This window comes from Mandrillus leucophaeus, unplaced genomic scaffold (genome assembly GCF_000951045.1).
Source record: "Mandrillus leucophaeus isolate KB7577 unplaced genomic scaffold, Mleu.le_1.0 Scaffold147, whole genome shotgun sequence".
Lineage (NCBI taxonomy): Eukaryota > Metazoa > Chordata > Mammalia > Primates > Cercopithecidae > Mandrillus > Mandrillus leucophaeus.
This window is the reverse complement of record NW_012101443.1, coordinates 4,928,947-4,951,985: the sequence shown is the minus strand read 5'-3', so window position 1 is coordinate 4,951,985 and position 23,039 is coordinate 4,928,947. Positions and strand designations below refer to the sequence as shown.

The window sequence follows — 23,039 nt, the reverse complement described above, 5'->3', positions numbered from 1 at the left end:
GGCCAATATTCCGGATAAACAAAGGTGCAAAAATCCCCAACAAAATACTAGCAAACCAAATCCAACAGTACACCAAAAATATAACACACCACGATCAGGTGGGGTTTATCCCAGAGAGGCAAGGATGATTCAAAATCACAAATCAATAAATCTGATACATTACATCAACAGAATAAAGGACAAAAACCACATGGCCATCTCAATAGATGCAGAAAAAGCATTTGATAAAGCACAAATAAGAAAGGCAAAAATAGACAAATGCAGCTATATCAAACGAAAAGGCTTCTGCACAGAAAAGGAAACAAATCAACGGAGTGAAGAGAAAACCTGTAGAATGGGGGAAAGTATTTTCAAATGAGTCATTCAACAACAAATGGATAAAGAGACAAATGCTGAGAATATACAAGGAGCTCAAACAACTCAATGGCAAAAAAAAAAAAAAAGATAAGATTTAAAAATGGGCAAAGGATCTGAACAGACATTTCTCAAAAGAAGACATACAAATGGCCAGTAAGTAAATGCTCAACGTCACTAATCACCAGAGAAATGCAATGAAAACCACAATGAGACCTTTCTCACCCCAGTTAGAATGGCTATTGTGAAAAAGACAAAAAGTAACAGATGTCGATGAGGATGTGAAGAAAAGAGAAGTTTTACACACTGTTGATGGAATATAAATTAGTACAGCCATTATAAAAAACAATATGGAGGTTCTTCAAAAGTTTAAAAGTGGAGCTATCATATGATCCTGCAATCTATGGACTGAATACATGTATTAAAGTATCACTCTATATCCCGTGAAAATGGACTATTGTCAACTAAAAAGAAAAATTAATAAATGAAAAAATGAAAAATCTTCCCAATCTTTTTTCTTATTAATTCAATATAAATTATTTATTAATTTTACACACTATCTAAATGGCAACAAGAATGGATGTTTTACAGTGCAACTGAATCCAAAGGCAAGAATATTATAAGGGGACTGCAAATGGGTAAGGATAGTATAATTTTTAGAAAACAAATTAATAGACAAAAATGAATTGCCCAAGATTTTAAAATCTTCTCCCTATATGCCCTTTGGTTACATAGTTGTAGACCCAGAACATATGAAAATTAAACTTTAAAAATATAAGAATACTAGCCAAAAGGAGAAAATCTTGAGAAGATGCTCTTTGGTAACACAATTTGAAATGCTCAATTTTCAGAACTAATACTAGTTACTATTTCAGTATCACTTTGCTTCCTGATTCTTCCTTAAAACAGCCTGTAAAATCATTAAAATACTTAATCAGTACTATCAAAATGTACTATCAAACTTTATAAATATGACTACATTTGTAAAGAATAAAGTTTAAAAATAAGCTGCTTCAGCTTATTTGTTCTATTCATAGAACAAATGGCAAGTCCATTAAGTAATACAGCAACAACGTACTGCGCCATTCCATATATCTCAGACTCAACTGGAGAGAAAAAAGTAAATGTTACAAGTTTTCTGCCCAATAGAGGCTCAAGCATCTTAACCTCCTTACATCAATACCCACTTTGCCTCATTTGCATAGCATGTAAGTGTAGGGGTACAACCTCAAAGTATTCTTGTTCTCTCATACCTATGTTTCTTCTCCCCCATGGATTCTTAGCTCTACAAAGGATGAGAACCCTGTATTTTATGGCATACTGGTACAAAACTGGCTCACAGCAGGCTATTAGCATTTATGGAATAAACATGCAACCACTCAGTTAAAAGACGCTGTTATATAAGGTTAGGAAGAATCTTTGTAGGAAGCATGATAGTTATCTATGCCTACACTTGTTATGAAAACAGAATAGAACAAGTTTAACTATCAGCATGAGAGATTTAGGCTAGATAGCTGGAAGATTTTTCTATACAGGTTGTAACATAAAATAATTGTAGTATAATTTGTTTTGAAATCTTTTTTAAAAAGAAGCAATACACGTATTTTTTTAAATGTGGAATGACTAGTTGTAATCATTCCTCAAAGTAGAAATTAGACCAACTACAAGGAGCTCTTCTTGTCCTTCAAGCTACAGAACTTCCAGAGACCTAATTTTCTCAAATAGAATTCAGAAAAAAATGCAGCAAGATCCTTCTGGCCCAGCCATCTCACATCACAGCTTTAACCACTCAACACATGGACATGAAAGATTTCAAGATAAAAGTAGGTGTGTGACCTAAAATCAAAAAGTATCGAAGTCCCTGTTCTAGATTTGCTTCTGATTTGATATAAGACCTTAGGCAAACAATTAATCTGGATATCTGTGTCCTCATTTACTAAATAAGAATATCCTCAAGGGGTACTATACAGTGTACCAGTTTAAGAGTCAAAGCAGTGCTGAAAAAAAAAATTTAAAGTAACTGAACCTAATAAAACATAAAATATTAATGTAGACATTAAATAAAAATAGAGTCCATAAAGCTTCAAATTTACTCAAAATAGCTACAGTGTAAAAGTACTAAGGAAGCTAAAGAAAAATTTTTTAAATTACATTTCAAGTTCTTCATTTTAACATATCAGAATAGAATCGGATTGATTTTTGGTTGCTCTACCATTTACTTATAATGGGTGACTTAGATTACTCACTGAGCCTCCATTTCTGTCTAAAACTAGGCTCATTTTGGTGCTTATCTCGCAGACTGTGTTGCAGATTAAATCAGATAACTTTGGGCACACAATAAACCTTCAAAAACAATTAGTTGCTGTTACTGTTATGAATACGATCATTATTGTCACTGTCATCATGATCATCATCACTTTTTTTTTTTTTTACAGAGTCTCACTTTGTTACCCAGGCTGGATTGCAATGACTCAATCAGCTCATTGTAACTTTGGACTCCCGGCCTCAAGTGATCCACCCACCTGACGTCCTCAAGTGTTAGAATTACAGGCATGAGCCACTGCACTCAGCTCGTCATCACTTTTGTAGGGAAGTAGCATAATATGGTAAAAGAACCTGAGCTTTGTAATTGGACAGAGTCTGGTTCAAATTTTGCCTCTGCTATATATCAGTTGTACAACCATCACCTTCTAAGCCCCTGTTACTTAATCTGTAAGATGGAAGAGTCACCTTCCTCCTAAGGATGTTCTGAGAATTAAATGCAATAATACGAAGCACCTAGCACAACGTAGGTCTCCCAATAAAAGTTTCCTTTTCATCTCTCTTTTTTTTTTCCAAAGCCAATTACATGCATCTGTCAAACAGTTAACATTATGTAAGTAGGCTGGCTGCAGTGGCTGACACCTGTAATCCCAGCACATCGGGAGGCCGAGGTAGGCAGATCACCTGAGGTCAGTTCGAAACCAGCCTGGCCAACATGGCAAAAGTACATGAAAAAGTACAAAAATTACCCAAACGTGGTGGTGCGCACCTGTAGTCCCAGCTACTTGGGAGGCTGAGATACGAGAATTGCTTGTACCCGGGAGGCAGAGGTTGCAGTGAGCCGAGATCATGCCACTGCACTCCAGCCTGGGTGACAGAACAAGACTCCATCTCAAAAAAAAAAAACGCAGAAAAGAGTTGTTCTGGGTACGCCAGCAACATAACAAGGAGCAAAGACTTGAGTTCTAACACAGAGGCCACAGTAAACAGAGAGATCTTCCCCGATTGTCCAAGTGCAAATTAGTATGTATTTCTAAATAATTATGTGGTTATTTGTACTAGTGAAAAGTGAGAAAGAACCTGAATGGCCAATAATATAAAAAGGTAGAAAAAATAGGAGTGTTAAATAAATGACAGCATACCTATCTGATGAAATATTGTACGGACACTAAAAATCATATCTCTGAGGAATATCTAATGTTACAAGGAGACGCTCCTGATAAAAATGTCAGGTTTTAAAAAAACACTATAAACTTTATATACATGGTATACCATTTTTGTAAAAATTATACATTATACATTATAAACAGATATGTACGTAGACAGAAAGAAATACAGAAAATATTCATACTGCTGGTCTTGAAGAGGAATACAGCAAGTAATTTTCCAATTCTTTCCTATGCTTTTTAGCATTTACTCTATTATGCTATCCTTCTTCACTGTTTGGTTTCCCCAACTAAAACGTAAGCTCTATAACAACAGAGATCTTTGGGTTTTTTTTGTTCACTGCATCTGGACAGTGCCTTGCACATATCAATCATTCAAGACATATTTGTTAATAAATACAAACACATATATGCATTTATATCTATCAAATGAGCATTTATGACTTGCATAATCAGAAAAAATAAACTTTACTTTGAAAACAATACAATTCCCTGTTACATATTATTATTAACCTAATTCTGGCCTTCAAAGGTAGCAGTTCAGTTTAACCTCTTGCTTTATCATCAATCATCCTTGTCCTGTGTGAGAATTAGTGAAGAGCTCAATGGCCATGACCAACAACTCAGGATTTGGGAGTTTCCAGCTGATACGTCAATTTGTAACAACTTGGATATCAGTCATAGGTGCATACAATGTGAACGATACTGAAAATCTCAAACTTTCTCCCAATACCCACCAGAGAGCCACAGGTATTTTTTCACCTATATTGGGTCACCTAGGTTACAGGGATCACCTAACAGTGAATAAAAATACTGTCCGTCCCTTCAGCCCAAACATCAAATTCAATGGTTAAGAATATTAAATAAATAAAAAGGAATTTTTAAACAAAATAAATGTAAAGGCCATTCAGTATAACAAATATATGTCTAGCTGGTAGTCAACTGGCAAGTTCATCTATCTAGAATTCAAATGGAAATTATTCATCGTGACGACTCAAAATAGATGTCAAAAAGGCAAATATCCATAGAAAAGCCACCTGGTGTTTTTATGAATAAATTAAGACCAGAGCCTATTTATTCTTAGTTTAGTTAAAATTGTAATAAGGTTGATTACCCAAAGACGAAATCTACCATCAATACACATGTCACTTATGTTCCAGACAGTTTTTAGGTGCCTGAGATGAGCAAGATAGCTATATTCTAGCAGGGGAGGAGAGAAAACAAACATGGGAGCAGGGAAACAGTTAAGTTCAGAGAGTGCTAAGTGCTCTGGAGATTATATCATGTACGATGACAGCCTGGTACAGCATGGTATATTTGGAAAAGGGGTAGGCATGGCCAGTGGCTACTTTAGCTAAGAAATTTATAAACTGAATTACAAGGAGGCAAGAATATAAAGTAAAAAGAGAAATTCACACCAAGCAGAGGAAATACCAAGTACAAAAGAAGGCAACTGCAGCTGCAGCCTGTAAGGCAAGGAGTAAAAGGAAAGGTGGTAGACAAACATTCAATCCTACAGAATGACGTAGGTCATATTACAGGGTTTGGGTCTTATGCTGGGTGTAATAGGACATTACTGCATGGCTTTAAGCAGCAAGGAACTGATAGGCTCTGATTATGAACAGCACAGTAAGGAACACTAACTGCAAGGAAATAAGATAAAATAAAAACACGAAAATCAGATAAAACCTCAAAAAGTCATCTGAAGCAATTTGAAGAAAGGACTAACATTCCTGCACCTCAATCACAGGCCCCAAAGCTATCAGTGGGATTAGAGCACAGTAAATAACTGATGCTCATCAGAATGAGTAGGATTCACCAACAAAACCTAAGAGTACAAAATGCTGCCATGATAAGACACTTAAAATATTTTATAAACTTTATAAACTGTAAAATATATATCATCTAAAAATACTCTTTTTAGAATGGCCAAAGGACTGTATAATTTCTGAAAGTTTCATCTAAATAATTTACTATAATGGTCCAACAAATAAATCTTTAGATAATCAAATTTAGTTTCCTAAAACAATTCAATTTCTAAAAAGCTAAAGTGTTAAGCTCTCCTTAAAATAATAAACACATTTAAAGATCCATGTTCTCTTCCTTACTATTTGCCAGTTATAAAATTCATTTTAAAAATATATTTTTAAATCCATTACCAAACAAAGCCAGTTCTTTCACCATCATTTAAATATATTCCTACCTCCTTACCTCTACTTAGGCCATTGTTTCAACTTCTAATCCCTTTACCCAGCTCCTCACTATTCCAACTCAAATCCCATCCCTCACTCTTATCTTCTCTGAGTATGGAAAATGAGGCAAATTTTTTAAAACCTTGTCAGTTGGGGGTGGTGTGGGGTTTACAGCACTCTTATGTGTAACTACCGCGGGAGCAGAAATGTAAGCAATCAGAAGTTGTATGCTTTAAAAAAATCCTGAATTTTAAATTTTATTATCTGTATTAACTGCAGTATTCCAGATTTACTGTTTAGTAGCCTAAATCTTCACATAAGTTTTAAATGTATTAAAAATTTAGGGATTACGAGACCATATATTTTAGAAAATGAACCCAATATGAAATTTAAAAAATTAAACACCCTTAATCAAATAATTCTATCTACTATTCCAAACTGCTTACAAAGAAATTCAGTGGAAATGATCCTGTGAATTAATATCTACCCTTTCTAAAAGATAACCAACTGGAAAAAGAAATTAGGACTTTCCTGTTACCTTTCTTACCACGTGAAAAATGCAGATTGTTCATTCTAAAAATAAATATAAGCTTTTGAATATATTTTTATAATATGGATATTATGTGAATCACTAGGTTTGGAATAAATACCATTAAATGGAGAGTCAAAGTCAATATGATAGAAATATAAATCCAAATTCATATTTCAAAAGGCACTTAGTGCTTGCTTCGACAGCACATATACTAAAATTGGAATGATACAAAGAAGATTAGCATGACCCCTGCTCAAGAATGACATGCAAATTCATAAAGCATTCCATTTTTTTTAAGGGACTTCTTCACAAAGAAAACACAGCAGGGGTCTTAAAAATGTTTAAAATGATGAATACAAGCACCTCTTGGCTACAAGAGAGAATTTTCCATTACAAAACTGGAACGTTAGATACAAAATTATTAGTAATGGTTGTTACCTATTACCATTTACGGGTAATGTACATGAGCACAAACAGCTTTTTTTAAATTAGAATTTAAAATTCCCATTTCCTCACTCTTTCCATCTTTTCTTTTTTTTTTAATACGTATTTAATTATTATTATTATTATTATACTTTTAAGTTCTAGGGTACATGTGCACAGTGTGCAGGTTTGTTACATATGTATACATGTGCCATGTTGGTGTGCTGCACACATTAACTCTTCATTTACATTAGGTATATCTCCTAATGCTATCCCTCCCCGCTCCCCCCACCCCACGACAGGCCCCAGTGTGTGATGTTCCCCACCCTGTGCCCAAGTGTTCTCATTGTTCAATTCCCACCTATGAGTGAGAACATGCAGTGTTTGGTTTTCTATCCTTGCAACAGTTTGCTCAGAATGATGGTTTCTAGCTTCATCCATGTCCCTACAAAGGACATGAACTCTTCCTTTTTTATGAAGGCATAGTATTCCATGGTGTATATGTGCCACACTTTCTCAATCCAGTCTATCATTAATGGACATTTGGGTTGGTTCCAAGTCTTTGCTATTGTGAATAGTGCTGCAATAAACATACGTGTGCATGTGTCTTTATAGCAGCATGATTTGTAATCCTTTGGGTATATGCCCAGTAATGGGATGGCTGGGTCAAAAGGTATTTCTAGTTCTAGATCCTTGAAGAATCACCACACTGTCTTCCACAATGGTTGAACTAGTTTACAATCCCACCAACAGTGTAAAAGTGTTCCTGTTTCTCCACATCCTCTCCAGCACCTGTTGTTTCCTGACTTTTTAATGATCACCATTCTAACTGCTGTGAGATGGTATCTCATTGTGGTTTTAATTTACATTTCTCTGATGGCCAGTGATGATGAGCATTTTTTCGTGTGTCTGTTGGCTGCATAAATGTCTTCTTTTGAGAAGTGTGTGTTCATATCCTTCGCCCACTTTTTGATGGGGTTGTTTGATTTTTTTCTTGTAAATTTGTTTAAGTTCTTTGTAGATTCTGGATATTAGCCCTTTGTCAGATGGGTAGATTGTAAAAATTTTTCCCCATTCTGTAGGTTACCTGTTCACTCTGATGGTAGTTTCTTTTGCTGTGCAGACGCTCTTTAGTTTAATTAGATCCAATTTATCAATTTTGGCTTCTGTTGCCATTGCTTTTGGTGTTTTAGTCATGAAGTCCTTGCCCATGCCTATGTCCTGAATGGTATTGCCTAGGTTTTCTTCTAGGGTTTTCATGGTTTTAGGTCTAACATTTAAGTCTTTAATCCATCTTGAATTAATTTTTGTATAAGGTGTAAGGAAGGGATCCAGTTTCAGCTTTCTACATATGGCTAGCCAGTTTTCCCAGCAACGTTTATTAAATAGGGAATCCTTTCTCCATTTCTTGTTTTTGTCAGATTTGTCAAAAATCAGATGGTTGTAGATGTCTGGTATTATTTCTGAGGGCTCTATTTGCACAAACAGTTCTTTAAAAATTCTCCGATAAAATTATACTATAGAATTATATCTGATAATTCTATTCTTTGTTTTAAAATTTGACTATAATTTAAAATTTTTACTTTACATTTTAATATAAGAACTTTGAATCTAAAAGACAAACACAAAAACAGCTATCTATACTACTGTGCAATAAAGAAACTAAATCATCTTCCCTCCCCAACCTTTTAATCTGGAACCATTCCTTGCCTGTTTTGACTTTTAGGACATTGAACATTTTTCAGGAGTCCAGGTCGTTGTCTAACAGAATATCACACATTCTAGATGAGTCTGATTGTTATTGTTAAACATTTTTAGTAAGAGTACTACATTGGTAATGCTGTAGTACTCTTAGTAAACCTGTTGTAGCACTCTTACCCTGCAGAGGTAAACCCTCATTGAATCACATCAGCATTCACATCATGTAAGTTCCTCCCACTATTGATAATTCTGTTGTATGAGTTGGTTAATGGAGCAAATGCCAGATCTCATCATTGTAAAGGTACATTATTTTTTCCCATTTGTAATCAGAAGTAATCTATGAAGCGAACCTTTGGCATTATGTAAACAAAATGGGTTCCTTTAAAATTTGTTTATGTGCTTTGTCTGAGAAGGATTACTTCTTAATCATGGGAAATCTGAACTTCTCAGACATTCCCACTAGACATGCTAAATTTTTCAAAGGCCATCATTTAAGGTAGCGTCTGCCAAATCTCTCCATTTTAAGTGTATTTTTTTCTTTTGTAATTAATAAGCAACACATGAGGCCATGTGAATATCCTGTTCCTCAAAAACTTTCCACTCAGTGTTTTTTTACAATTACAGTCTTTTAATTATAACGTAATTGTGTGCCCATGCTAAAGCTTCCAATTTAAAGAACTACGAAAGTCTCTTCCTTATCCTACTCCAGACTCCAACTCACAATTTTGTAACATACTTTATGTACACTCTGTTAACCACTCCTTGTGCATCCTTCTGGAAGTTTTCAATGTATAAACAAACATATATGTATTTCTTGTCTTCTTACCACAAATGGGATCACAGTACATATATTGTCTTATAACTTTATTTTTTTTCACTTAATATATCCTGCACGTCTTTCCTATCAGTAGGTACACATTCATCTCATTGTTTTTAATAACTAAAGAGTATCCTACTTACCATTATTTCATTAGTCTTTTTAAGTATACATCACTCTGTTCGTTCACAGTTTTATACAATTTCCAACAATGTTACATTAAACATCCTTGTACATATAACTGTTCATGTTTTATGTGAATACACTTGAGTAAAATTTCTAGAAACATAACTGCTGGGTCCAAATGCATGTGTAATTTCTTTTCTTTGGATAAATACTGCCAAACTTTCTTTTTAAATTGCATTAATTTCTGCTGCCATCAATAGCAATGCTGTTTCCTCATCTCTACTTCCTCATCAACACTGGACATTAGCAAATTCTTTAATCTTTGCCAATCTGAGAGGTAAAAGAAAAATAGCAGCTCACAGTCTTTTAATTTTTATTTTTGTAAATAAGAAAGTCAAGCATCTTTTCCTGAAATTATTGAATATTTGAAATACTTTATGAATTGCTTATTTATAGGCTCTATCCTTTTTCTATTAAATATTCCTAAGAATAATATTTTAAACAATGTATTTGAAGAAGTGTAAAACAAGTTTCATTAAAATATTCATAAAACATTATGTTAGTTGGTAATTTCTACCTAAGATACTCTTCCACCAGAGAAAAATCTATAGTTTCTGCGAGTGTATACTTTCACTACCTTTAATACCCCTTTACCCAAGTGACCTATAGATTGAAAATACTTTCATAAATGTGCTAGAGAATTTCCTATATCAAATCTCCTTAATTCATTTTTTAAGAAATCAAATTTCCATAGGCAAATAGTAGGAAACAATTTAAAATTATGAAATCAGCATATTGATCTTTAACATTTTAGAACCATTAATTCATCTAGGATTTCTCATTTAGTACGAAACCAAGAAGACATTTCCAAGAACAGTGAAACTAAAAATCTAAATTAAATCTGTCTAGAGAGAGCACAGTACTTTTACTGTTATATGAGCTACTCTCTTTCTACTTAAAAAGTCAATCTTGTATATACCTGGAGTACACAGTCATGGGCTAGAGTGTGATAAAACTTGCCTGATCAATGTAAAAAGCTGTGCCTGCACGGATCTCTCGTCGCTGTTTGAGATCAGTTTCAGTGGTGTCCCTTGAAAGGGCAATGTATTCGACCTCCCGTTTGGTCAGCTCCTGTAGAGAAGAGAATGAAATTATTCCAAAAATAAAATCAAATTTCCAGCATATGATTTGGAACAAGTTATCTGACAATGCCACTGCCCTTGAGAAGTGCATTTTTAAACCTAATTCTGGATTGAAACTTGTTGAGTCTAAGCTTTGAGAAAAAATAAATAAATTGAACGTTAATCAAAATATCTATATATTCTCCTCAGAGCTCTTCTTCTATGGCACTCAATCCTACTATTTAAGCAATAATAATCAAAATTCAATTTTACAAACCTTAATTTTTCCTGTAGATTTCCAAATATAATGAGCAATAATTTGACAGTATTACTATTTTGTTTGCCCACAAACTATAGCCATTTCTATAAGTAATGTTCATCTTTTTTAAAGGGGTGATTTAGATTAATTTATTCCATGGATCAATGTTTGCCAAGTGTATACAGTATGTCAGGTACTTTACCAAATGTGAAAACAAGGTAAAAATACCAATAATCAGCCGGGCGTGGTGGCTCACACCTGTAATCCCAGCACTTTGGTAGGCCGAAGTGGGCAGATCACTTGAGGTCAGAAGTTCAAGACCAGCCTGGCCAACATGGTGAAACCCTGTCTCTACTAAAAATACAAAAATTAGCCAGGTATGGTGGTGCGTGCCTGTAGTCCCCGCTACTCAAGAGGCTGAGGCAGGAGAATTGCTTGAACCCAGGAGGTGGAGGTTGAGGTTGCAGTAAGCCGAGATCACACCATTGTACTCCAGTCTGGGCAACAAAGCAAGACTCCAAGTCAAGAAAAAAACAAAAACAAAAACAATAATCAGGTAAACAGAAGGTAAACACACATGCATAGTTGTAGGAGAAGTAAAACGAGGATTTAAAAAAAGGAGAGGAAGGAGGTGAAGAAAAAGGAGGAGGGAAAGGAAGGAGGAGAAGGAGCAGGAGGAGGAGAAAAAAAATCAAAAAATCATGAGATTTGAAGGGGAAATTATGCAGAATTCTTCTGTTTCAAGACAATTTATCCATCCTTAAAAGTCTTTTGCCCTATAATCATGTACAAAAAGTTTTTAACGTTATCTTTGGTTTTACAATGTTGAAGTAAAACCAATGACATTCTCTAATCAAATAAGGCACACAATAAGTTTTTACTAAACATGGTGAACAAACTGATTCACTGAAGCGTAACAGAAAATGGGAATGAACACGCCATTAATGGCAAAAAGGGATATTGCCATACAAGGGGATTTTTTTCTCCATCCTATCTCCATATGCTACTGATAAAAACATATTGTTGTAATTTACATCTTCTTTAATGTGCTTGTCCCCATGTTACATAACTTTATGTATATAAAGGAGGAAAAAAATTTTTTCTTTTTTTTTTGAGACAGTCTTACTCTGTCACCCAGACTGTTGTGCAGTGGTGTGATCTCAGCTCACTGCAACCTCTAGCTTCCCAGGTTCAAGCAATTCTCGTGCCTCAGTCTCCAGAGTGGCTGGGACTACAGGCATGTGCCACCATGCCTGGCTAATTTTTGTATTTTTTAGTACAGACGGGATTTCACCATGTTGGCCAGACTGATCTCGAACTCCTGACCTCAAGTGATCTGCCCACCTTGGCCTCCGAAAGTGTTGGGATCACAGGCATGAGCCACTGCACCCAGCCTAAAAGGAGGAAACATTTTTAAATAGAGAAAATACAGAGCAGTGGCAAAGACGTGGTGATACCAAAGGATGTTTCCCTAAAAACAAATGAATTGGCTGAGAGAGCACAATTTTGGAGTAGAGTAGCAATGTCTCTTGTTGACAGGTCTTTACTTCTTGCTTCTGGAACACATCACTAGTATCTTCATGTCTGCTTCATTGACTGGCTGGATGTGATCTCCCTCAAAGAAAAACCCTGTCATTTACAATAGGCTTCCATTGGTTGACAAAGTTACATATGTCTCTTACTGTTAAATTGCACAGAGTTACACCCTGAACTGCTACATGATCATTATCCTCAGCTTCCTTTGCTTCCTTTGCTCTTCATCAGCCAATGACAAGCACCAAAGTCTCCTCAGGTGCTGATTCACAAAAGAGGCATGAGTTCATTCACAAACAGCCCCAGGAGCAGCAGATGGAGGAGGGAGGAGTGGTATGATTTTTTTGAACAAACTACCAAAGTCCTTTTATATGAGTTAAGTACAAAATAAACACAACTATGAAATTATTCCTATTTATTTTCTCATAGTTTAACATGCTTGCCCCAAATTTTCTGCCTTTAAACCTCTCATCCACTCTGGCTATCACTATACATAGGCTGTTATTCTTAGGGGCAATAGTACTCACTGCAGTGTGCAAGGTGGCGTAGGCTAGTATTAAGTTTTCTTATGTGTATCCACAGCTTAAGGTTGCCTCAGCTCCATTCCACAATTTAAAGTGAGAGTGTTGTTGGTTTCTTCTTTAAAGACACAGGTTTCACACTTACAAACCTATGTTGCATTTTTTAACCAACAAGGCTTCTCATAATCTCTTAGTCCCTCTCATTTCACATTCTCAATAAGCTCAAAGCCTTGCCAAAAACAAAATCTTAGCGGGATATTGTGGTCTTTGAAATAAGCAAGGTAGCAAGTGCACATCTTAAAATTAAAAAGGCTTGGCTGGGCACGGTGGCTGTAATCCCAGCACTCTGGGAGGCGGAGGCAGGCAGATCATGAGGTCAGGAGTTGGAGACCAGCCTGCCCAAAATGGTGAAACTCATTTCTACTAAAAACATGAAAAATTAACCAGGTGTGGTGGCACACACCAGTAGTCCCAGCTACTTGGGAAGCTGAGGCAGGAGAATCACTTGAACCCAGGAGGGAAAGGTTGCAGTGAGCCAAGATCAAGCCACTGTACTGCAGCCTGGGTGACAGAGCGAGACCCCAACTCAAAAAAAAAAAAGAAAAAAGAAAAAAGGCTCTAGATCTGTAATTCTCAGTACCTGATTCAGCATTCTTAGATAAGACACTTTTATCTTATATATTCATAAAGTGAGGATGGCTCTACAGTGGCACGTTTTACCTCACAAACTAGTTCTAGTGATAAATAAAAGATACGAAAGCAATGAGCTAGTGCAAGTTAGGCTCTGATTTATTCATGTATTTATTATTTCTGCCCCACATGATTTTTGAAGTACCAAAGAAGACTCACCACTGAAATAAAAGAGCGTACAAGGTAGATTTCAGTAGCATAGAAATCAATCATTTCATAGCAAATAATACAAGGAACTTAAGTTTAAATAAGGTTTTTCTCTTCATCCTAAAAAACGTCTTCAGAACACAGCTTCATCTGGTGGCATTCTTCCATTAATCATCAGGGTAATGCCTACTAATACTGACAAAATAGTGGAAAACACTTGTACATTTTCTTTTTTTATTGTTTGTTTGGTTTTTGTTTGTTTGTTTTTTGAGATGGAGTCTCACTCTGTCGCCCAGGCTGAAGTGCAGTGGCACGATCTTGGCTCACTGCAATGTCCACCTCCCAACTTCAAGTAATTTTCCTGCCTCAGCCTCCTGAGTAGCTGGAATTACAGGCACCCAGCACCATGCCCTGCTAATTTTTATATTTTTAGTAGAGCCGAGGTTTCACGATGTTGGCCAGGCTGGTCTCAAACTCCTGACCTCAGGTGATCCACCCACCTCAGCCTCCCAAAGTGCTGGGATTACAGGTATGAGCCACTGTGCCTGGCCACGACTTGCAAATTGTCTTATTTGTCTTAAGATTTCAGCTTCAATTCACTTAACAACAGTTCTCAAAGAACTGTAAATGTTTAAGAGGACAACATGTCAGAAAGGGGAAACACGGGATTTCAACTTTAGCTCTATTATTTACCAGCTGGATAAAGCTTGAGTGAGTTATTTAACCTCTGTGAACTTGTTTTCTCATCTATTTAAAGAAAACACAAAGAGATATGTAACACAGAAGACATACTCTACAGACCTTAGGCTTCCTTTAAAGACTGCACAACTTCCAAAAGTCAAGGGAATTGTCTGGCGTTTTAAAATGTGAGCCTGAGATAAGGGAATGTTCACTAAGCAGTATAATACCAACTTTTGTTTTGTTAACTTCAGACTTGCTGATTCTATCTGCTACTCATTGCCTGAATTTATATCTCTTTTCTACTGGAAGTGGGGTACTTTCTAGTCACAGTAAAAATTTGCTAAAGCTATGAAAGGTAAATATACATTTGACTCCCAAATAACTTATGCCAAACACTTTATAAACAAATCACTCTTTGATGTCAGCATTTGTTTCAAATAATGACTAATTCTGATATTTTTTATAAATTCTTAATCTTATTTTATTTCATAGCTTACAAAGTTCAGACCCTTAGAAATTGACAAGAATTAACTGCTCACCAAGTACTGCATAGCAATAGAGCGTCGAAGAGGCCCAGGAGGTCCTATTAGAAAGACATCTTGCCCCAAAAGATCCTTCTGCATTATCCATCTTAGATGCTGAACTACAGATTGAGCCAGGGAGTCTGAAACTATAAAGAGAAAAGAGAAAATGAAGTGCAAATTTAAGTATTACTTATAATATAAATCTCCAAGTAATGTGAGCATATTTATATATACGTATATATAAATGCATATAAAATATATGTCTATCTGTGTATGTATTTATAAACATATGTATATAAATAGATATAAACATATACATATGTTTATCTGGACAAACATATAGACGCCTGGTGAATTTTCACATAGTTTACAATAAAACCATTATTGTCGATGCTAAAACAAGATTAAGTTTATGATATCACAAAGAATTATATATTCCTTACTTCAAAGCTTTCCATAACATTTGAATAATAACCTATAACTGTTCCTAAAGAAATAAAAGTTATTGTCAAGGATGATTTGAGGAACTGATTTGATTACTTCAATCACAATTTTATAGTCCAATCTTTTTGTTCTAAAAGAGAGATAAGACGAAATCATCCCGGATAGTTAATGATTATTACAGTCTTAGAAAATCTGAGGAAAGCATACTACAACTTAAGTTGGTAATGGGTTGTAAGATCATGGTTAGAAAATTTGATGTAGACTTAAAACTACTTCCTCAGAATTAACTATTTAAGTCTATTTTATACCAAACTCTTTTGTGAATAGAAGACCACCCCACGCAATGCCCTTCCAAGTCTACTATTAAATCACCCCATCAGTGTGCTCATCTTCTAACTAAGCATTTTCTAAAACGTTTAAATTAATATAATTAGTTTGTTTTTGCTCATATGTAAATCACCCAGTGAGTCCATTCCTGGGTGTAAAAGAAAAACTCATAACCTTGTACATCAGGAGACACATAGAAAACTCAGAGCAGAATGGTCCAAAATAAAACTGGAGAGAGGACAATGAATAAATACACAGAATGGAATATTATACGCAACAAAAACAGAATAAAAGACCCCCACTTCCAATGATATGTTTAACACTTAAAGGTGTAATATTGAGTGAAAAAAAAGAATAAATCATGTATAATATAATACCATTTTGATAAATCTCAGTAAACTAGCAAATGAATTCTTTAGAAATAGATACATATGTGATAAAACAGTACTTGAAAAAGCAAAATGGCAAGGGAATGGTAAGTTGATGATAATTGGATACCTGGGGGTAAGGAGTGGCCATGGAATCAAAGAGATTCTCATGTATAGCTTCAAGGATATTGGTAATATTGTAGTTCTTACATTAGATGTGGGTTACAGTGTTTGTTTTATTATGTTGCATTTTATACAAACAGACACAGACATCTATATTACATAACATCTTTTGTATGTAGTAAATACTCCATACGTGTTAAATTTTGTTTAATCACCCACTGAGGTCACAGATAAGTTCCAAGATCCAACTAAGCAAGCCTAGGACTAAATATCTAGTGCTTCTCCTCCTCTGACAGCACAATATCGTTAGGGTAGTCTCTCCTATACTCCCCTACCCCAAAGAAAGCAAACATTTAATCATTGGAAGAGATAATTTCTGATTTTCATTACCCTGGTAGGAAGATCAAGGACAAGGTTTTGGGCAAATTGTTTGGTTTGTCATGTCACTGGGGTCACACTAAAGCATATTACAATCTCCCCAGAACGAATGCCCATATGTCTGAGACTAATTACTCAGTAGAACTGTTTGGTTTCTCTCTTGTTTTTACAAATCCTCTAAGACATGCATCCCTAGTGGGATAAAATCCCTAAGACATGCATCCCTCGTGGGATAAAAGTTGGTTCCTGGAAGGGGGACTTGAAAAAAATGTTTAGATGTTACAATAGTTTGTGGTCCTCGGCCAGGCACGGTGGCTCACACCTGTAATCCCAGCACTTTGGGAGGCCGAGGCAGGTGGATCACCTGAGGTCAGGAGTTCAAGACCAGCCTGGCCAACATGAAGAAGCCTGTAGTCCCAGCTACTCGGGAGGCTGAGGCTGAAGAATCACTTGAACCCAGGAGGCGGAGGTTGCAGTGAGCCAAGATCACGCCACTTCACTCCAGCCTGGGCGACAGAGTGAGACTCCATCTCTAAAAGGGCACAGTACATAAACAGATATATAACATATCTATAGTATTCAAATTTCATGGGGTTAAGAAGGAATAATGATAGGGAGAAAACACCCACAGGAGAGTAATAAAGAAAAACAGATTGAAAAATACTGCTCTAAGACCTATACTTTTGAGCAATCTATTAGGTAGTTTCATGATGCTAGTATGCAACTGGCCTGAGTCTAGAGAGTTAATCTATAACTATCACATGCCCTTTTATCTATTTTCTTTTCTGCTTGAAGCTTAAATCAATCTTTATAACATACAGTCTATGATTTCTTGCTTCAAGACAAGTCAGCCTCCTTGCTGCTTAAGGATGAAACAAAATAAGAGTTAAGATGCCTTAACTTCTTTATTAGTAAAACTACACAATGTTCCCCATGCTGCAAATCTATTACCTCTTCCTATTCTGATATCAAACATATAATTAAAAACTTAAACACTTCGGGTTTTTTCTTTACATTTTCATAAATCTCAGCTTAGTTTGGCCACAGGCATTCTCTGTAGTACTCTCACAGTTTTGTGTCACTTTGTATTCAACTTTGGCGATGTGCCTGACCTTCCATTACCTGGACTTGATAATTTAAAATCCAAAATTTGTAAAGTTCTAGAAGGTAAAGCCAAGTTGGTTTCTTTAACTTCCTCCCACCTTTTATTATTTATAACTATTGGTAACTATTTATAATTATGGAGTCTCAGTTTAGTTCTATACTTCCAGTTCGTTTTGAATGTTTTGACCTTGGAACCATATTCATTTTCAAGATTTTTTAAAATTTAAGGTAGCAGTTCCTAATCAAATGTGAGGCCTGCCCCTCATAAATTTTCTGTATAATAAAGTGCTGATGTTTAGGAATAACTTATCTTTTCATTTTTTGAAGCAAACTGGAGCAGAAGTGAAGTTATAGCCATCATAATAGAGCCATTTATACACCAGAGTACTTTCTTAAATAGAAGAGAAAAGCATGGATTATTTAAAGCTAGAGCCCTGGGAATTATGCACCATCTTGTTTATGCTCATGGGAGTGTCTTCCACTTCAGCGTGATGCACATGTACTGAGAAACACTGCCCTAAGGCACATCTGACTAGTCTCAGTCCTTCCTTTATTCTTACCACTCAACAGTGGTTCTCAACTGGTGACCATACTGCTACCACTCTAGGCCTGCCAGGAGGCATTTGGAAAATGTCTGGGAGTACTTTGGGTTGTTGCAAAGCCTTGGGGAATGAGAAATAATTTGAAACACCACTGATATTTTGTGATGGTAAATGCAATGACCAAGACAGTCTCATCCTGCCCAGTATGTCAATGGCAGCATAGCTGAGAAATACTGTGTAGTCATTATTTTTTCTCAAGGCCTCTGTTGCCTGCACACCACTAATGAGTTTGTCACAATTAAGCCCAGAGAAAGAGTTTCTCTCTATTTCCTTTACTTTCTGAAAGATAAAACTTTTAGGGAGGAAATCAGTGGAAAATAAGTTATACCTTTAGATTAAGCCTGTAGGAGTTGTAAGGATATCTAAGGTTCTCATCACATTCCAATTTTACATAAGTTTTTTAATACATATAAGCTACCTCTGAATCCTATGGCTGGCCTGGTAGTCTATGGCATATCTTCACGAAGAACACATATTTTCCCTGCTTTTATTCTCCCCCAATAACAATACTAATAATGGTCATAATTTATTGCATTTCTATCAATTAACAGGTAAACATACAAATGATTTTTCATATAGAATCTCATAACAATTCTAGAAAGCAGCAGATCTATTGTATAAGGACACAGATTCGAGACAGATCGGCTGGGTTCAAATTCCAACTCTACAGAATTTACTAGCGATGTAAGCTTAATCAAGTTACTTAACCTCTCTGCTCAGTTTCTTCATCTGTATGATAGATATAATTGTACTTACTTATAAAGTTGTTATGAGGATTATATTAAACACTTAGAACACTGTCTAATAATAGTAACTGCTGCGTTTATTAAATACTCATTACTCCCATTTTACAATAAGAAAATCAAAATTGGAAATGTAGTATCATTTGTCTATAGTTGGTAAGTCCATAAACCAAGAGTTACACCTAAGCCGTTTAAGTCCAAAACTTGTATTTCAGTCATTATACTCTACAGACCCGTCAAAAGCTTTTCAACAGGTGTCCAGCTTCAGGTGCAAGATTTTCCCTACAAGTGTGGACCTCTCAGGGCTACATCAAATTTAGTGGACTTGCTGTTCCAGCCAATAGTTCTACTTCTTTTTGGTGGTATCAATGATATGTTTTATTCCTTTTATTAAAATTTCAAATTTATTTTGTAGTGAATATTGTTATCGGAGGATCTCCTTCTCAAAGAAAATCCAACTTTCACTTATTCATGTTTTAGTATGGTGTATTTTGTCAAAAAGCATGTCTGTATTTAATGTGTCAGGAAATTGCATTAAACTACTGAAAGAAAGCATCATGCAGTGCTATGTGGTATCTGTGGTATATTTTACATTAACGCTTGAAACTAGCTGTATTTTTAGAATGGCCTCAAGAAAACATGAGTCATACTTAAAAGCATGCCAGAAATAGAAACAAGATTTAAGACTGTACATTACGAACATCTGCAAAACAAAGTGCCAAACTGCCATACATAACCTAATATAAACATAGCAGAGTACACGAGAGAAATCCCCAGCTTCAATGTTTGCAGGCACAAGATGCTACCTTCCAGGAGTCCACATAATAATACACTGACGTCAAAACAATCCCGAAGAGCTTGATCCTATATTCTAAGATTCCTTTTCTAGGTAAAGATAAAAACACGTAGTTCATGTTGGCCTAAATCCCGGACTCAATTCCTAACCAATATTTGTTTTCAAAAAATATGTACTATTTTTTGCCCGGCCACATTCAAAGGCTTTAAAGTAATTTTATCACAGTTACCTAAATTACAATTTTCTCCCTTCATGAACTCAAATTTTCATTTAAGTTAAAATTAAAATTCTAGAAAATTAAGCATAGGTCAGATTCTATTATAATAAATCCTTCAAAACTGTTGATGTTTTCTTAGTATCCCAAAAAGCAACATAATATAATGGAGGGGGAAAAAAAAAAAAGCCTTTGAAGCCAGACAGACCTATTGCGATTTTTTCATCCTGTCTTTTATCCATGTCCTCAGACAAGCATTTTGACTCTTTCGGATCTGTTTCCTTATTTTCTTTTTTAATTTTTTTTATTATACTTTAATTTCTGAGATACATGTGCCGAACATGCAGATTTGTAGTTTCCTTATTTTCAAAATAAAGATAATAATACTTATTGAGTAATGGTTTGTGAGGATTACAGGTAAAGCACCGTGCCCACTTCTTCAGCCAGTGAGAACCAGTTATGGGAGAATCATTCAAGTCTCATCCTCACCTGCAAACTCCTATCTCTGTTGTGTACCCTGGACACCAAGCTGTATAGTGTGGACTTGGTGGATATGAATAGGCTCCTGAGTTTACACTCATCTACCACATCACAATGCGAGATTTCAAAAGAAACATGACTAACCTCCTCACTGCAACTATGTGCTCATCTGCTGAACTTTCCCCTATTTACCATGTAACATTCTGTAGTTAGATATACATGAAGGGTAAAAATATGTAGCCCCAAAGTCCTCATTATTTACAACACAAACTAACTGAACTAAAAAATTAATTTATTCACACAGCTATATTTATTAAGGATCTACTATATTCTCAGTACCCAGAATACAAAGATGAGTAAAATAAGGTTCTTTGAAGACGTCAAAAGAAATAATACATATATAAAACATCGGCTTATACAGCTTATATAAAGTCAATCATTTGTAAAGTGGGTTGATGTTTCTGTGATACAATATAGCTGTTATCAAAACTAAACAATACCTACAGCATTGGCCAGCACAGTGCTCAGCACAGAGAAGATATTCAGCTTTTCTTAAAATTGGAAAAATTCATCAATATGTATTAAATAATTATACATATCCATATTCAATGACTAAGTGTCATGTTGTTCACTTTTTGTGTAAGGGTACAAAAATAAGAGTAAATTTGCTTGTGTTTGTATAGAAAAATGCAAGACAGATTCACTTGAAACTAATACTGTGAGAATTAACATGAAGGAGAATGGGGTGAATACATAATTTCTCAATGTATATCTTTTTATATTGTTTTGATTTCTGAACCACAAAAATATATTAGTTCTGCAAAAAAGTTATTTTTTCAAAGTCATGCTTTAGAACATATTTTACATAAGAAAATGTCCACAATATATTGCTTTATGAAAATAGTCTGTGTATATAAAAGTATGGTCTGTAAATTTAAAAAGGTAAGAAAATATTCTGTATATACAAAATAGTATATATAGTACATACTATTGTTTTCTTAAATGATACACATATACACAGTCATTTTTTAAAACATTAAATACATTTTACAAGGATTCAAGCCATGCAAAGTATATTCTCTGACTAAAATTAAATTAAACTAGAAATTAGTAACAGAAAGATCTTTGGAAAATCTCCAAATATTTAGAGACTGAATAGCATAATTCTACACAGCACATGGGATCATTGCTAAGATGGCTGACTAGAAGTTCCTAGCACTCTTCTCCTCCATAAAAAAACCAAGCCAAACAAATGAAAAAACCACATTTCAACCAAAATAAATAAAAGAGAGCCCTGGAGAATTGCAAAGGAGTAGGAGAAATCCTGTAGAGCACAGAAACCCAGGATGGCCACAAAGAGAAGAAAAGGAAACTTTGTCTCTGCCAAGGATGATCTCAGCCCCTATTTGGGGATCAGCTTGGACCCAGGAGGTATTTCTCTCTGCAGGAAAAAGGTAAGCAGAAGGACACTAACAGCTCCCATCACTACTGTGGATACCTGTAGTCTTTGCTACTAGAGATTCCTGCAGTCCTCACAGGCTCTGAGCCCAGCTGAGGGAGCTCCCAAGAGTATACATTCTGTGCTACTCCTAGAGGAGAGACGGACACTGTGCCTTACCCCAGTCCCCTGCCTGAGCTGCTACTGTGTTGCAACCAGAGCCACGGCTACTGTGCATCCTGTTCCAGGGATGGGTAGTCACTGCACCCCTCCATCCTGGAGGCTTTGCCATCACTGCAGCACAGCTACCTGGTAGCCCCCAATCTCTGAATTTAGCTAGTGCTATGCTCCAAGTTACCCTGAAGCTGCTCCATCCCCTGCATCCCAGACTTTGGTGTATCCTGCCCTTCAAAGCCTGAGCTGAAATGATTCTCTCACTGGGGACCCACAGCACCAAACTACCCCCAGACACCACATTAACGCAACATCCTATCCTCCTGGATGCCCCAACCCTCGGGCACACTAGAGCAGATGTCCTACCCAGTGCCATAGCCGACACTGTACCCTGCCTCTCAGGGAACTAGCACCTCATCCAACCCATGTAGCTGTATATTTTAGGGTCAAGCTGATACAGTATCTTACTTCCAGGTAATCAAAGCCTTGGATGAGCTATGCCTCTCTCCTACAGGTCAAATGGCCACAGGGCTTTTCCTCCCTAGAACAGGACTAGGAACTCAGAATCTGAGCTGCTGAGAAGCCCCACCTCCCCAGGCAGTAGAGTGACGCTGTACTGCTCCCTGTCCCCTGGGCCATATCTGTGCCTTGCCATTTCTGGGTTCTTGACAGTGCTGCACCTGGCTGCACAGAACCTGGGCTATTGCTAAGTGTCACAGTCCCAGCATCAAGAGTACCTAGTGTGTGACATCTCATCTCCCAGGGCTGACGTTGCCACTGTGTCCTGTTGATTCTAGGT

At 36.0% G+C, this 23,039-nt stretch overlaps 1 protein-coding gene across 1 annotated transcript in view; it reads right to left on the bottom strand.

Moving 5' to 3' along the window:
• LOC105535530 (von Willebrand factor A domain-containing protein 8-like) overlaps positions 1 to 23,039 on the bottom strand; it is a gene marked incomplete at its 3' end in the record, with an annotated part of 189,590 nt that overhangs the window by 117,419 nt on the left and 49,132 nt on the right. Inside the window, exons 3-4 of the mRNA XM_011974646.1 lie at positions 15,065 to 15,195; positions 10,594 to 10,704 (exon numbers count right to left, since the gene is read on the bottom strand). Of these exons, the coding sequence (XP_011830036.1) occupies positions 10,594 to 10,704; positions 15,065 to 15,195 (242 nt within the window). The remainder of the gene's footprint in view (positions 1 to 10,593; positions 10,705 to 15,064; positions 15,196 to 23,039) is intronic.